Here is a 17,762-nt window from a genome sequence, read left to right as displayed (position 1 = left end):
TAATAAAATTGAGGGTGAATTCTTGTATGAAGCTTTCCCAAATGCCCCTTCCATGCCCCCTCCCACCCTCCCTTCAGCTCATTACAATACCTCTCTCCTGGAAAGCTGTATAACAGTGAACACATTCTGTGATACTAAAATCAGCTGTGTGCTCAGGTAAGTGCTAGTGTTTTGGGAAAGCTATGGGGCAGCCAGCTGGGAAGTGGGACAGCCCTAGACAATCCAAGATGAAGAAGCATTAAGCCTGTGTATTTACTGTCTGAACCACTAGCTTGCCACTTTACACTCACAGTCTTGTAATACCGTTTGAACTTTTTTTTTAAAAAAAGCACTGTTTAACTTTTCACTGCATGAATTGTCTACCAGCTACATGTAGACTCTACCTTTTTTTTTTCTTTTTTTGCCACGCAATGAACTTACAGTTATCTGTTTCCCCTCCTTGTGGCAGTGTCTTACTGAGAACAGGAGGTGCTCAGTAAAGGTGAGCTGAATGAGTAGACACTCCCAAGTGAGTGACCTTCAGTGCTTTTGGGATTACCATTATTATTATTATTATTATTATTATTATTATTATTTTATTATTATTTTGAGACAGAGCGCTGGAGTGCAGTGGTGCAATATTGCCTCACTGCAACCTCCCCCTCCTGGGTTCAAGCGATTCTCCTGCCTCAGCCTCCCAAGTAGCTGGGATTACAGGTGTTTGCCACCATATCTGGCTAAATTTTGTATTTTTAGTAGAGATGGGATTTCACCATGTTGGCCAGGCCGGTCTCGAACTCCTGACCTCAGTTGATCCACCCGCCTCAGCCTCCCAAACTGCTGGGATTACAGGCATGAGCCACTGCTCTCAGCCTTATTAATTTTTTAGACAGAGTTTTGCTCTGTTGCCCAGGCTGGAGTGGAGTAGCACGATCATGGCTCATTGTGGCCTCGACCTCCTGGGCTCAAGCCATCTTCCCACCTCAGCCTCCCAAGTAGCTGGGACTACAGGTGTGTACTACGACACCCGGCTAGTTTTTGTATTTTTTGTAGAGATGGGATTTCACCATGTTGCCCAAGCTGGTCTCAAACTGTGCCCAAGTGACTCACCCACCTATGCCTTCCAAAATGCTGGTATTACAGGTGTGAGTGACTGGCTACATTTTTTTGTTTTTTGTAGAGACTGGGTCTCTCTATGTTGTCCAACCTGGTCTCGAACTACTGGGGTCAAGCAGTCCTCCTGCTTCACCTCCACAAAGTGATGGGATCACAGGTGTGAGCCAGCACATCCAGCCTTTAGTGTTATCTTTAAGCAGCAGGATCACAAATAGCTGCCCTCAGCAATCGTCTTTACCTTCTCATTGCTTCCCTCACCCCACCAACCTCCATGGCTAAACCAGAACTGAACTTGCTACATTCCCTTCTTTGTTCAGCTCAGAAAATATAGAAAATAGTGCTTGATCTAGGGCCACTCAGCCATCCCTCCAACTTATTCATTCATGCAGTTCTTATTTACTGAGAACCTGCTATACTATTTACATGGTGCTATTCTGGTGGCTTTAGGGATACAAAGATGCTTAGGACATGGATTCTGTGTCCAGAAAGAAATTGAGGCCAATGATAATACAGATGCATGACAAAGAAGAATGTGGTTCCTGAAATAAAAGGCACAGATAGGTGCTATGCTGTGATGGGCAAGGAAGCTTTCTGAAATAGGTAGAATTTGAGTAAGCTTTGAAGGATTGGGAGAGGTTTGAATGCTTGGATACACATTGCTAAATGAATGAATGAACATAAAAATGAATGAAACAGAGTATAAATAACCAATCTGCATATGAAGGGGGCACTGTGCATTTTAAGAAATCCCCCCAACTCTTTTGTGACACACCTATAAGTTTACTGGGATTTAAGAGGCTACAGCACTGAACCCATTGGCCCAGCCATCTCACTATTTCTCACATCCAACCCTCACCCAAAGAGTTCTCTTTCTTTCTTTTTCTTTTCTTTTTTTTTTTTTTTTTGGAGACGGAGTCTCACTCTGTTGCCAGGCTGGAGTGCAGTGGCACAATCTCGGCTCACTGCAACCTCCGCCTCCCGGGTTCAAGTGATTCTCCTGCCTCAGCCTCCCGAGTAGCTGGGACTACAGGCGTGCACCACCAGACCCAGCTAATTTTTGTGTTTTTAGTAGAGACTGGGTTTCACCATATTGGCCGGGATGATCTCGATCTCCTGACCTTGTGATCCACCCGCCTCGGCCTCCCAGAGTGCTTGGCCAGGCGTGAGCCACTGCGCCTGGCCAAGAGTTCTCTTTAGAGGCAAAGAACTGTGAGGGTCCCGTCTACACTCTAGGGTGGATGGTTCTGTACACCGAGGGGTAGGAGAGACTGATCTATGCCCCATGGTGCACACCCCTAATGATTTCTCTGCCATTCAGATTTATTCAAGCCAAAATACCTTTCTAACGATTCATTGTTCATGGCTAATTTCAGCATGCACTTCTAACTTTCTGAAGCCTTTCATATCCATTTTCTTATTTGATACGACCAACTCTGTGAAATAGACAACACTCATATTATTGTAGCTATTTTGCTAGATTAGAAAACTGAGATGCAGAATGATTCCATCACTTACCCACACTCACAAAGATGGTGACAGAACCCTGTCTTCTTCTCTTTTTTTCTTTCTTTTTTTCTTTTTGTTTAGAACCCTGATCTTATCTTCATTCAGTTTTTTCTTTTTCTTTTTTTTTTTTTTTTTTTTTTTTTTGGTGCTTTTGATTTGGTTTTACTAAATCCCATTTATTTTCCCAAGCATAAATAAGGAAATGAGGTCAAATCTATATTCCCTAGTGGCTCTATTTCATATTTCGACATTTCAGGCAAATGGACATGAATGTTTGTCAACATTTGGGTGTGGCTGATGAGTCCATTTATGAGTAACAGCACTGGAAAGTAGGTGCTTTCTGAACATGCCCTTTTCACAAACACATTCACCTCTCACATCACAACATTCTCCCTGCTCTTTCTTCAGCCCAGTTACCCCCACCTTCTTCTCCTTACAACAGTTAGCAAGAGGCTGAGGTAACAGAAGAGGATGTCTTCATGCCTCTTGCTGAGGATGAGCAATGGGATCCTTTGCAGCTGTTTATAGGAACTTCAGGTGGCAAACCATGGTAGCCCCTAGCGGGCTTGTCCTCCTGACCTCCATTTGCTATTTCCCACTGATACAGCAATTCCTCTTCTCGACCATCCATAACACATTTCCTGAACCACACGTTAGTCTTAAATTTTTTTTTTAACATTCATTCAACAAATATTTATTGAATCCCTTGTCCGAGCCCTGCCTTCACTCAGCTTCTCTCAGGTAGAGCACACTTCACTTTAGCCCTTCACTGAATACAGCATTGCACCCCAATCCACTCCATTTGTCTATCCTGGAAACCCAGAAGTCTACCCAAATTCCTCCCTCTCCCTCACAGCCCACACCCAATTAGCTGTCAGACCTCTTTCCTGAGAGTTCTCACATTTTGCCTTGTCTCTGCACTCTCCTGCCTACAGTCCTGCACAGCCTCCTGACTTCTGATCTGTTTCTCTTCCAGCACATTCGCCACCCCTCAGCCAGAGTGGGTTTCTGAGCAAAGCACATCATGTCCCTCCCAACACACTGGGAGCCCCACTGTCACCCAGTAAGAGTCTAAACTTCTTAACTTAGCACAGCCTCCTGCTTACTTGCAGTCCAGTGTTGTCCAGTAGAAATATAATGCAAGCCATATATGTAATTTTAATTTTTTAGTAGCCACATTTTTTAAAAGTGAAAGAAACAAGTGAAATTAATTTTTTTATTTTTTGAGACGGAGTCTCACTCTGTCACCCAGGCTGGAGTGCAGTGGCAAGATCTTGGCTCACCACAACCTCTGCCTCCCGGGTTTAAGCGATTCTCCTGCCTCAGCCTCCTGAGTAGCTGGGATTACAGGCGCCTGCCACCACATCCTGCTAATTTTTGTATTTTTAGTAGAGACGAGGTTTCACCATGTTGACCAGGCTGGTCTCAAACTCCTGACCTCAGATGATCCACCCACCTCAGCCTCCCAAAGTGCTGGAATTACAGGCATGAGGCACTGTGCCCTGCTGTGAAATTAATTTTAATAATACACTCTAACCTGATATGCCTGAAATATAATTTCAACATGTAATTAATATTACAAATATTGGGGTGTTTTACATTCATTTTTTCAGACTAAGCCTTTGAAACCCAGTGTATATATTAAACTCAGCACATCATGAATCGGACTAGCCGCCTTTCCAGGGCTCAACAGCTGTATGCAGCTGGTGGCTACAGTCTCTTATTGCCCTCTCATTTCTCTGGTTTTTGCACATGGCTACGAGACTCCCTAGCCCTTGTATAGTCAGTGAATTCCTGCTTGTCCTTCAAGATTCAGCTAAGTATCCCCTGCCCTAGGAAGCCTTCCCTGACCCTCTGGTGTGTTGAGATGTTGGCTCTCTGCAGTACTAAATCCCTCAGCACTTACCTATACCATTACACATGATAGTGTAAACTACTGCTTTACTTATCTGTCTTTCCCACTGAGAAGGATTTACCATGGAGATGATGAAGCTTAAGCTTCAGGGCTCGTCACTCTCCTACACAAATCCCTTCCAAGGCTTGCACCTAATTTTGTGGCAACAGTTTTATATTCTTTTTCTTAGTGAGTATCAGGCCCCACAAAACCTAGATTAACTCCACCTCCTCCATTAGACTAAGCTCCTTGAGAGCTGGAACTGTACTTTATTTATCACCATATGCCAGACCTACCACAGGCCTCATACAAAGATGTTCAATGAATGTTTGCTCAATGAATGTTGGGGTTCTTGAGGGATTACTCCCAGACTATCTGTCTTTCAGAGTAGCATCAGCCAGTTCTTGATTTTAATTACCATACATTTGTTGGTGATTCACAATTTTCTGTTTCCAGCCCAGACTTTGTTCCTGGGCTTCAGACTCATTTGTGCCACTGCCTCCCAGATACACCCACTTGGAAGTGACCTAAGCACCCAAACTCACTATTCCGAAGTGGGAACTCTTGAGTCTCGCCAAACTTATTCTTCTTTCTCAGTGGATGCCACTACCATCCACCCTGCTGCTCAAGCCAAAAAGATCAGCATCATCCTTGATTTTCCTGATTCTCTCACCCTCCATATCCACTTCACACCAAGTCCAGATGATTCTGTCTTAAAACATTCACAAATACATATACATATAAACAGCCCACAACAGCCTCCTAACTGGACTCCCTGCTTCCACTTTTGCACACCTACAATTCAGCAGCTAGGGAGGACTCTCATTACTTCATTCCCTTGTTGAGCTTGAAATAAAATCCAGGCTGGGCGCGACGGCTTACACCTGTAATCCCAGAACTTTGGGAGGCCGAGGCAGGCAGATCACAAGGTCAAGAGATCGAGACCATCCTGGCCAACATGGTGAAACTCCGTCTCTACTAAAAATACAAAAATTAGCTGGGTGTGGTGGCATGTGCCTATAGTCCCAGGTACTTGGGAGGCTGAGGCAGGAGAATCGCTTGAACCTGGGACGCGGAAGTTGCAGTGAGCTGAGATCGCGCCACTGCACTCTAGCCTAGCAACAGAGCGAGACTCTGTCTCAAAAATAAAAATAAAATAAAATCCAAACTCTGTATCTGATGCACAGGGCCCTGCATGGAGTATTAGGCTGGTACAAAAGTAATCGCGGTTTTTGCCATTAAAAGCAAAGCTAATGACAAAAACCACGATTACTTTTGCACCAAACTAATAGCTCCCACCCTCTTCTCCAGTGGTATTCTGTACCCCTCTCCCTATTACTCACTAACCACACTGGCCTTTATTCTTTCCTCTAATATGCCAAGCTCTCTTTTCCAGCTCTGAGCTTTTGCAAATGCTGTTCCCTCTTCCAGGAATTCTTGTCACTGGCCATGGGGCGGTTTCCCTTCTCATTCTGCAGATCTCTACTTGAAATTCTCCTCCAAGAGACCTCCTACACTCTCCCTCACTAAAGGGGGCCCACTATTATTTACAATCACTCTCTATCACATGCCCTGTTTATTTCCTTTACAGCACTTGTCATATGCTGAAATTAACATCTTAGTTTATTTTACTTGTTTTTCATCCATATGTCCACTCCCCCACACTAAAAAAAATTCTGTTGGTTGCATATTTCCAATTAATTTAGGTGGCAGAGCATCTAGAAATTATGCTGTTCTTTGTAGAACACCATGAATATCTAATTTCATATTGAATCCCATCATATGCACTAGGAGAAAATATTACTGGGTTGTATGAATGCATGTAAAATCTCAACTACAAGCTTACACATATCCATGAAAACAACAAACTGTTAAACTAGATGTGATCAGATGTTTGAGTTTTTCTGTTAATATTTGTTTGTTTCTTATGCATCCATTTTGTCATCTGCTGGCACCCATTAGCAGGTGAACATTGAAAGCTTTTTTTTTTTTAATATTGTGGTTAGGTTTTAGTTTTGTTTTGTTTTGAGACAGAGTCTTGCTCTGTTGCCCAGGCCGGAGTGTAGTGGCATGATCTCAGCTCACTGCAACCTCCGCCTGCTGGGTTCCAGCAATTCTCCTGCCTCAGCCTCCCGAGAAACTGCAATTACAGGTGCGTGCCACCACGCCTGGCAAATTTTTGTATTTTTAGTAGAGATGAGGATTCACCATGTTGGCCAGGCTGATCTTGAACTCCTGACCTCAAGTGATCCACCCACCTCGGCCTCCCAAAGTGCTGGGATTACAGGCGTGAGCCACCACACCTGGCCAAAAGATTAAGAAAATTTTATGAAGAGAAACCCTAAAATTGAGCATTCAACTCTTACCATCTTTTCCTGACAATTAGAGGGAAGCTGATTATTATTCAAAGAGTCGAAGAAGGGAACCCCTCAGCCCAGGCTACAGTGGGCCCTTTGGCAGCACAGTGAGTTCCCTGGAGTCTAGTGTAGGCAGGACCCACAGAGGCAGGGGGGGTTCTCGGTGGCTGCTTCCTGCACACAGCCCCTTGCCTCCAAAGCAGGTGGCTGGCTCTATAGGTCACTGATAGAAGCCCTTAGGATAAATGCCAACCCTGATAAGAAAGGGGAGGACCAGACCCTAAACAGGCAGCAGGTTTGTCTGCTTGAGGTCTTGTTGATTGGTTTAATTTTTAAAATCCTTCCAGGGACCAGGTGTGGTGGTGGCTCACACCTGTAATCCCAGCACTTTGGGAGGTCAAGGTGAGAGGATTGCTTGAAGCCAGGAGTTTGAGACCAGCCTGAGTAACATAGTGAGACACACCCCCCATATCCTCCCCCCTCCCCACCTTCTCTACAAAAAGTTTTTTAAATTAGCTGGGTGTGGTGGCATGCACATGTAGTCCCAACTACTCAGGAGGCTGAGGAGGGAGATTGCCTGAGTCTGGGAGGTCAAGGCTGTAGTGAGTCGTGCTTGAGCCACTGCACTCCAGCCTGGGTGACAGAGCAATACCTCGTCTCAAAAATAAATAAAAAAGTCCTTCCAGGATGAAAATAGCCCCCAGTGCATTTAGGAGAGAATGGCAGACTTTTCCCCAGGAGTATTCTAGAGGGAAGAGTGTGGGTACGGAGCTTCCAAAGGAGCCCCAGCCAGGCTCTTTTCTCTGCTTTGCATCCCTTTTTGCCATTGGCTTTCCAAAGGACTGTCTTGCTAATCATACACCTCATGTAGATGGCTGGTGCTTCCTGGCTAATCTAGTCAAGTATAAAGAAGGGCCCCTGCTGTCCTTCAAATACCAATAATGCTTTTCAGCCAGCCTAGCGCCTCTGCTTTGCTGTCTGTTGGCTTTCTGTGACTACGCATGGTCAAGGCAGGTCAGAGATTTATCAGTTTTGGCCAGAACAAATACACTGAGAGCTTCAAAACCAAGTATACTTGAAAACTAAGTTTCAGAGAGACAGCCTGTGTTCAGAGTTAGACTGTGTTGATAACTATGCAAACATTTACCATTTCCTTACTGGGGTCATAAAAGGCATCCTCAAACCAATATATGTCAATCTGACAATGTTGTCCAAAATATTTTTAGCTTTGAATTTTTTTCAGCCAGTATCAAAAGTGAGACTCTAAAATACTTACTATATGTCTATGTCAAATACTAAGTCCTTTATTTTTTTCTGGAAATATTCTTAAGTAAATTCTGATTAGAATCACTCCTAAAACACCTTTATCCTGATTCTAGATACTCAGGGCAGAATAAACAGTAAAGTGAAAGATGCTCCAGCTCAGAAACTCAACAGCTATCAGGTGGGTGAATATCCAGTAATAAAATGGATTGTTCTCTGCTGATTGTATGTTTCCAAGTTGCTCAGGAAGAAGAATACCTGCAAGTATGTTGCTCTTACTAAAATACCACGTGGCCATTCCAATTAGTTTATTTATTATCTGTAGCTGCTTTCACACTACAAGGACAGAGTTCAGTAGCTTTGACAGAGACTATATGGTTTGCAAATCCTAAAATATTTACTGTCTGGCCCTTTACCGAAAAAGTTTGCCAACTTCTACATAGCTCATCCATTCACTTTACAGATGAGCAACCTAAGTCCTGTTTGAAAAGCAAAGTGGCTTTGTAGCACTTTGCACAGGGTTCACTTCATTGCAGTTAATTTTCTCTAGGCTTGTCCCTTCTACTGGATACAATCTTTTTATTTCCCACAGTGGCTTTCATTTAACTTAATAATAATGGTTTGTTGTATTGCATTGACTTGCCCAGGGAAACAGGAATAGTCAGCAATGGAACCTGGCTTAAAACCCAGATATCGTGATTCATGATCAATGGTAAGGATCACCAAGTAGCTGTGTAACTTTGGCTGAGTAATTATCCTCTCTGAGCTTCAGTTTCCTCACCTGCAAGATGAAGGTAATCTATTCCTTGTATGGTTTTATGAGAAATGTTAAGACAATGTATGTATGGAATAGGCTCTCCGTAAGCATGGATTCTCAACCCCTGACTCCTTTGTCTCACTAAACTAGAGTTCTGGAACTTTTAGGATTACCTGAGGAAACTGAACTAAATACTTATGGAACTTCTTCTAAGAACAAGACACTGGGCTTGGCCCTTTAGGAGGCACAAAAATTATTTCCCCATTTAGTGGCAGTGATAAGCCTGATGTGACCAGACTTATGATCTGGTTAAAGGGAAATAAGCATCCTTGAAGGGGTGATGACATTTAAAAAATGCTAAAGGGGCCAGGTGTGGTGGTTCATGACTGTAACTTCAGCAATTTGGGAAGCTGAGGCGGGAGGATCACTTAAGACCAGGAGTTTGAGACCAGCCTGGGCAACATGGTGAGGTCCCCATCTCTACAAAATATTAAAAATTAGCTGGGCATGGTAGCACATGCCTATGGTCCCAGCTACTAGGGAGGCTGAGGTGGGGATTGCTTGAGCCCAGGAGTTCTAGGCTGCAGTGAGCTATGAGTACACCAGTGCACTCCAGCCTGGGCAACAGAACAAGACCCTGTCTCTTTAAAAAAATTCATACTGGATCTATTTCAACAAATAAGAACAGAGATGTAATCATCACTGTGCTTACTAGTTGGCAAGGAGTTGCTACTAAAGCCCTTGAAGAGTCCCTTCAGTAGGTTATGTATTCTCTTTTGAAATGATGATTATGCTTCATTTGTCCTGCAAGCTTTGCTTTGATGGTCAGAGTTTGTAGAGTCTAAATAAAAGCAGAATTACTATGAGGGACTAGGAAGCAAGTCAGAGGCACTTTGGAAACTGCTGGCCTGTTGTACACCAAAGCATTAGGCATTTTCTTCAGAGGAGAATACCAGGACTTCATGGCCACCCCTGAGAACTTAGCAAGGCCTGCCCTAAGACCTGCATTAGGAGGGAGGTTCCTGTTTCCTTGTATTAAATTCTGTAATGCTCTAAGCCTTTCTTTCTTTTTGAAGCCTTTGGCTTCATGGAGGACAGTCTGGTGGGAAATAGCACTGAATGGGGAGTTAGGAGACTGGGTTCCTGTTCCAGTTCTGATACCTGCTGGCTATATGACCCTGGGCAGGATATTTCCTTTTTGGATCATCTACAAATGACACAATAGAAGCTCAGTTGACCAGATCAGACAAATAACCATTGCATTGGGTCCTGACAGAACTGAACTCACTTGGACACAGACATTATCATAGAATGTTAGAGTTAGACAGGACCTTTCAGTGATTAGTTGGACTCTGTCATTTCTCCTAGAGAAGGCAAAGGACCTGTCTATGGTCATACAATTCATTAGAGGCAGAATCAGATTAGAACCCAGGTTTCCTGGCTCTCTATTCCGTGCTTTGGCCAGAACAACATGTTATCTAAAAAGTCTAAAGGAAGTGCATTTAATCTCCCTTGCCTCAAATATCTCACAGACACGTTGCTGAGTTTGGTCTCCATTCTGCTCACTCATCAAAACTGCTCTGGATTAAATAGCTAAATCCTTCCACTCTGCATGCAAAATTCTGCTCACACCAGCGGCTTCTCTGAGACCTGGAATAGGCAGGCTGTGAGCCAACCCTTACCCAAACTCACCCATTAGGAGCAGGAGAGAAGTGGGGTCCGTGTTCCCTAAGGTACCCTCACTTTAGAGTCTCAAGGAACAAAAAACTTGGAATGATCCGGGTGTGGTGGTATGTGCCTGTAGTCCCAGTTACTCCCAACCCAAAAAACCCAAAAAATTTTGGAATGAATTTTCAGAGATCACTTCTGCAATTAATAATCTTCCAGGTTATTGAATCATCCAGTGAATTTAACAGGAAGGTCCCTCAAGCAGGCAGAGAAGTTCTTGGAAAGGAACTTATGGGTCAGGAGAAAGCCCAGGATTAGTGCTCCTGGTGTCTGGTCTCCAGCGGGCACAGAGAGAAGGGCTCTGTCCCCAGGGCTAGCTTGTCAGTGGGTAAGTAGAGCTCCCATCTTCTCTAATATTTTCAGAACAAAACAAAAATATAAAACCCTCCCCCTTCTCAGACGCCATCCAAGCCATCAGCCCCTCCAAGTCTGGAATGTGAACTAATGGGATTAAATGAAAATGAGGGTGCTAGCTAAACCCTGAACGCCATGCACATGGAAGAGATGATCATTTTTCCTCGCCTGGCATCTTCTTGGACATTCTCCAAAGCCCAACTCAAATGTCATTTCCAAACACCTGGTCGCACCAACCCAAGTTCAAATCTTGGCTCCACTGCCTATTTGCTGTGTGACCTTGAACATGTGGTTTAACTTCTTTGGGCTTCGGTTTTCTCTCCTGCAAATGGGGATCATAATACAACCAGTTTATAGGGTGATTAGGGGTTGAGCCAATGTCATGCTTACAAAGGCCCCAGCACAGTGCCTGGCAGAGAATAGGTACTCTATAAATGTTGAATAAATAGTAAGGGAACCAGAGCATTCATCTCTTGAGGTCTGATCCAGCACCTTCTCTTCAGGTCCTGGCTTCGCCACATCCTTTCATCTCAAAGGGGCTAGAGAAACCTGAGCCAATTTGTCCTTACCTTGCTGAGGTCTTCTAAGGCCATGACCTTGGCCACTGGCCTCCTGCTGAGCTGCTCCTTCACCCAGACCTCGATATGCTTGTTCCACTTCATGGTGAACACATAGAAGGCATAGGCCAGCAGCAGCAGCAGGCTCTCCCACCAAGCAATGAGGCTGTCCAGGAAGAAGAGGATGAGCATTATCAGGTCAAGGATGTAGAAGGAGACATCACGGAATAAGGGCCACCAGGTGAGGTTGAGGATCTCTCGGGAGAAGAGGGAACAAGTGCCAATGACAAACAGAATGTTGAACACAGCAGAGCCCACAATGGTACCGATGCCCACGTTGCTGTGGGAAATGAAGACACCGATGAGGGAGGTGAAGAGCTCAGGAGCAGAGCCTCCAGCAGCCATGAATGTCGCGCCTGCCACATCCTCGGAGATCTGCAGCTTGTCTGTGATGACACCCAGGGCTGGAACGAAGTACTCGTCGCAAACAATGGCCAAGGCCACAAACACATACATCATGCCAAAAATGTGCAGGACCACCCAGCCCTGCCGCCGCTCCTCCACACTGAACAGATCTGGGGGGTACTCTCCCTTGGGGTGGAGGTCTGGCAAGCTGGGAGGCAGCACTGAGGGACTGGGACTGAGCTCCTCTGGGAGCAGGGCCGTTGTGAGGCTTGGGGAGGGCGTGGTGAGCATGGCTGGGGACGGCTTCACAACCACACAGTGATGGACCTGCATGGTCAGCTTTGCCCTGACCGTGGAGGTTGTTGAGGTGCTGGGTGCTGTGGAAGGTTTCTTTGCCAGCCTCCAGACTATGGCTGGGGCTGTTTTGATGGCTGATACACTGGTCCTGGGTGAGGGATTCCTAAGACTCCAGGCAGCAGTGAAGGCTTTGGTTTCTGCTGGGCTGCTGCCTGTCATGGTGCTTATTGTCACCTGCCCCTCAGAGGTGGCTGGGGTGTGCACCAGGACTGTTCCCTGGGGAGTCTTCGGGTTGTTCTTCCCCACTAACCCCCAGGGATGGGCTGAGCTGTTACTTTCCACTCTTCTGGGGGGAAACAGGTTGTTTTTTTCCATGACGCTCCTTGGAGAAGTCAAGACGTTTGTTTCTACCTCATGTGTCAGAAAAGTTGGGGTGCTATCAAACATTCCCTTGAGAGTGGTTGGGGTGGTTTCCTCCATTATTCTCTTAAGAGAGTTGGTTTCCAGTATTTTATAGGTTGCTGTAATGTCACTGTCTTTCACTGTTGTCCTGGGGGTGATCACATGGCTTGTTTCCATTGTCATGAATGTGGATGGCACGTAAGTGCCTACTCTTCTACCACGTGGGGAAGGAGTATACTTCACCTTTTCCCTGACTTGAGTTGGGCTGTAGCTCTTCATTTCTCCCCTGGGTGTTGGGGTATACTTTTTTACTATTTGTCTGCTTGAAGTTGAGGTGTAGTAAGTCAGTGTTCTACTGGATGTTGGGGTGTCTTCCTTCCTTCTTTCTGTACCTGCTGCTGTTGGGCTGTAATTATTCTTGGTTGTTGTTGGGATCATCTTGGCTGTTCTTTTAGGCATACTGGGGATATTCTCCACTGTCATGCTCAGTGTTGCTTCATCACTGCCCACTGAGGCTTGGGGTACCAGCATCTTACCCCCCATTTCGGAGCTAGGTTTTGAAGGGCTGCTGCTCACCATCATCATCTCTTCACTGGAGAGGTCCCGACTGGCCAGTTTTATAGGCTGATGAGAAGAGACTGCTGCCCACAATGAGGAAAGGCCCCGGGGTCTCCTAAGGTGCTGATAAGTAGAACCGATGATCAACATTCCCAGTAAGAAGAGGAGGCGACTCCAATGAAGCCGCTTTGTCCGGAGTAACCACCTCTCTTGCGGCCCCATCCTGATCAATTTCCCCATGCTGGCCAGTTATATCTGGTTACAGAAGGCCTCTCATTCTGTCCTAAGATGGAGGCTACTCTGGGATTCAGGTTGGTGATCAGAGAAGATTTCTCCATGAAGCCCAGCCAGGGGGTATCCACAACCCTAGGTGGGTAAAAAAAGAGATTATTTACCACTAAGAGGAGATCTGGGATCCATAACACCCTCATATAGAAAAAAGTGATAATAGAAGCCCCAGGAACACAAAAGTATCATGCATGGGGTCTTTGCAAGAGTAAACTACTCCTGCTCCCTGCTCCAGAGGAAAATGCCTACTCTTAAGAGAAAGAGTGCCTAGGGGTCCTCTGTACTATGTAGGCATGCCAGCCCCCCAGGTTCCTGAGCTGGAGCCTGAGTGCACTATGGAGTCTACCAAGTCCTCCCTGGGCTCTCAGCAAAAGATCTGCCAGTACTCTTCAGGTCCAAGCCTAAGATCCTGGGAGCTCAGTCATCCATAGCTGGTGTCAGGCCACAGGTCTCACCTTATCAAAGGCAGGAAGGAGGTAGGGAGATATGGCTTTAAGCTATAGACAAAAAGAGGCAGCAGTGGAGGGCATTGCCAGGGACATTAAGGCTCCACGTATTTTTTTGAACTGACTTAAAACAATTCCACCATCCAGAGTGGGCAAAGCTTAAAAGTTAATGTTATAGAGCTTCCCAGAGAATATGGCATGGTGGGAGGATCATGGGGAATGGAGTTGAAAGCCTAGACTCCCTGTTCTGCTGCTTACCAGCTGTGTCATCCTGGACAGGCTGAGCCTTGGTGCCTCATCTGTGAAATGGGCATGATAACATATATATTGTTTATGCAAAGATAATCTCTAGAAGGACATCTGGGGAAGGGAAACTGAGGATCAAAGGTCAGAAGGTGACTTATTTTCACTGTATATTCTGTTAGTTTGACCTTTTTATCACGTGCATGTTATAATATTTTTAATTTAATTTAAATTAAATTAGAATATGAATAATAACAGTGTCACAGGAATGTTGAGCGAGTAAAAACATATGAAAAGCATTGAACAGGCCGAGCATGGTGGCTCATGCTTGGAATCCCTGCACTTTGGGAGGCTGAGGTGGGCGGATCACTTGAGGTCAGGAGTTCAAGACCAACCTGGCCAACATGGTGAAACCCCATCTCTACTAAAAATACAAAAGTTAGCCAGGCGTGGTGGTGCATGCCTGTAATCCCAGGTACACAGGAGGCTGAGACAGGAGAATTGCTTGAACCTGGCAGGCAGAGGTTGCAGTGAGTTGAGATCATACCATTGCACTCCAGCCTGGGCAACAGAGCAAGACTCTGTCTCAAAGAAAAAAAAAAAAAGAAAAGCACTGAACAGAAAGGTTAGTTTTACACAAGAATGAAGGAGGGAAGAACATGAAAGGCCCTCAAAGAATCCTCATTTTATAAAGAAGGGCATTGAGGCCCAGCCCAAGTAACTATTTATTAAATCTCTAATTAATGTCCACAAACTACTACAAAACAATAACTGGAAATGATTAGTTTTGCATATGATATATTAGAAGTGAGCTGAGTAACCCATGGAATCTGTCTGGTACAACTCTTCATCTGAGATATGAAAACACAGAGGTCCAGAGAGGAGATGTGACTTGCTTAACATCACACAGCTAGTGAGTAGCCAAGCAGATGAGCCTCCTAACTCCCCTTTCTTTCTTGCATGCCACACTAATCAGAGATGCAAAGGTACTTGTCTTAAAAAGCAAGAGAGGGACAAGCAAAAGGAGAAGTAGGAATAAGTGAATTTCCTTCTTTGTCCTTGATTTCTATAATTTTCTTTCCACTATCTCCCTGCAGCCCCCCGATCCTTGCCATGAACTCAACACTTTGCAGCAAGCCCGCTCGTATCCCCAGCAGAAATTTCAGAGGGTCTCTGTCTTTCTAATGTTCCTGTGTTATGTAACAGAGCTGAACTGGCACCCCAGCTGATCCCTCCTACCTAATTACATCATTTACCTTCAGACCTTGACATCTGGCTGTCTTCTCAGCTCTGGAAACTTGTCAGAATCCAATATCTCAAAGAGTGGGTCTGAAGCTGGACAGCAGGGAACACCCCATTCTCCTGCCCCCAGCTCTCCTATGGAATCCTAATTCAAGGCAGGGTCGGGTGTGAAGGGCAGCTCAGGGGAAGAATATCCGATCGTGGCTAATACCCACCTCCTCTAAGAAGCTTATCAGGGCATTGTACAAGTTCTGGGTCCCAGTGCACCTGACCAAGCCTGAGAGAGTGGGCCTTCCACCAGGGACACAGAGGGGCTCACTGTGGGCCCACAAAGTCAATGGAGGAACTGGGGAGATTTCTCAAACTTGTTTCTAAGCTATGAGAATGAGAGGTGGTCTAGGGTTTCCATGCTTAGATGGTGGAAAGTTTTGAAAAGATTCAGAAGGCGCTCTGAGAAAACCAAGGGAAAGTGACTGGGGCTTAAGAGATCAGAAGACCTCAGTTAGCATTAGGCTCGACTTGCTACTGTGTGATTCTAATGTAATCTAAAAGTAAATGTGGGGATAATAATACCTGTCCTTCCTATTTGTAAGGTGAATGTGAGAATCCAAATAAGAAACAAAGATTATAGAGAAAACACCAAGCAAACTTCAAAGCAATTCATACATGAAATCTATTTTATTAGGCCTAAAGGAAATCCTTGGTGTAGAGGGCACTAATGGATCTCCCCAGAGCAGGCTGGGACATCCCAAGATACCTGAGGAGTTGGCGCCCTGAGCCCCCCGTGCCTCCAGCCCATGACTTGGAGCTCATCAAAGTGGGAGTAGGGTAAGGTAGTGGGGATCTTGTGATCCTAACCATTGATCTGGAAGCCCTTTCAATCATTCAGCTAACTCGGCCTGACATTTACTGACTGCCCCTTTCTCCCTTTCCTGTTTCCTCCAGAGTACCTGGGTGCATGAGGCTTTGGGTTACTTTCATCTGAAATAGCAGTTAATCCTTACAGCCTCACCTCTACCCTGCTTCACCTTAAGGGGCCTGGAACAGTAAGAAGGTCACGAGCTCCCTCTGCTGAAGCCCACAGAAGGGCGCACCCACTGTGGAAGAGCTGGCTTCATCTCTGAGTATGCTGGGGTCACTCTGGATGTTGGAAGCCTGGGATCAGGACCTGAGGTCTGCTAGTTACATGTCCTTGCCTTTATGCTGCTGTGGGCAGAACAAAATCTAGTTCTTTCCCTTTTCATTGCCACTGTGTAACACAGTCTCAATCTGGCCCAGAAAGATGAAAAAAGGAATATAATTCACAAAGTAAAATGAGTGATCTTTTTTCTGAAATAACTCCTCTATTTTTACAATGTTGTTTATTCAATATAAAAAATTCAGGGGAGAAGGAAATCCTCAGAAAAGTGATTCCTTTCTCTCATATGTTCATAAATGTTGCCAAGGAGTTCTTCCTGGTGTCTAACCTAAATCCTACCCGCTGGGGGTAAACCCAGTTTCTTCTGTCTTATTATCATGGGATTCTGGCACATTTTGAAATTCAGCAGGAAATGTGGCTGCTCAACCAAGAATGGAAGCATCCTCTGTACTAGCCATGTGAGTTTGGACAAGTTATTTAACTTCTCAGTGGCTATAAACCTCTCATCCTGTAAAATGAGGATGATAATGACATTACCTGTTTGATAGGGTTGTTGTGGGGATTAATTAATTTGTAAAACATATTAACAGTGCCGGGTACTATTGTTGTTTTTCTGCTTTTAGGTATCACAATCAGATTGTGTTAGAGGGGTCAGCAGGTCTCTATGCATTTCATTGTTACAACACTCTACTGTGTATTTATTTGTGCAATCACCTGATTAATGTGTGCAACTCTTACTAGCGGGTGAACTCCAAGAAGTCAGGGAACTTGCCTGTCTTATTCACCACTGAATCCCCAGAGCCCAGAACAGTGCTTGGCAAGCAATGAATGTATTTAATAAATAAATGAGTTTATTTATTTATTAATATTATAAATAAAGTTATTTATTAAATATATTTTATATATATTAAATATAAAAAGCATAACCCAGTGAGGAAGATGCTCAGAGATGGGGGCCCTGAGCTACACATGGATGGAGAGGAGAATGCCCACTCAAAAAGCTCATGATCTTTTGAGAGCAAATGGATGGAGAATGGCCAGCACCACTGAGAAGAAGAAGCTGATCTAATTTGCTCTACAAAATTGCCTCATTTTATACCCTCCCCTGGAACAGGATGGAAGAACAGATGGGGTAGATCTGGCTCTGACCCTCACGATAAGATAAGGGGGTGAGGAAGGTGGATCTTAGAGCTTTGGCAGGACGGCAAGGAGGCCTTTCCTTGCCCTCCAAA

General features: G+C 44.9%; 1 protein-coding gene across 5 annotated transcripts in view; it reads right to left on the bottom strand.

The window, feature by feature from the left end:
- Nucleotides 1-17,762, bottom strand: part of SLC24A1 (solute carrier family 24 member 1) — a 45,128-nt gene that overhangs the window by 18,820 nt on the left and 8,546 nt on the right. For all 5 annotated transcript variants that reach the window (XM_063698628.1, XM_063698627.1, XM_063698625.1 and 2 more), the window contains exon 3: nt 11,524-13,539. In XM_063698628.1, the coding sequence (XP_063554698.1) occupies nt 11,524-13,413 (1,890 nt within the window). In that variant the 5' untranslated portion in view covers nt 13,414-13,539. The remainder of the gene's footprint in view (nt 1-11,523; nt 13,540-17,762) is intronic.

Source organism: Gorilla gorilla, chromosome 16 (genome assembly GCF_029281585.2).
Source record: "Gorilla gorilla gorilla isolate KB3781 chromosome 16, NHGRI_mGorGor1-v2.1_pri, whole genome shotgun sequence".
Taxonomy (NCBI): Eukaryota; Metazoa; Chordata; class Mammalia; order Primates; family Hominidae; genus Gorilla; species Gorilla gorilla.
The sequence above is the reverse complement of the archived record's forward strand: the minus strand, read 5'-3'. Positions and strand labels throughout refer to the sequence as shown.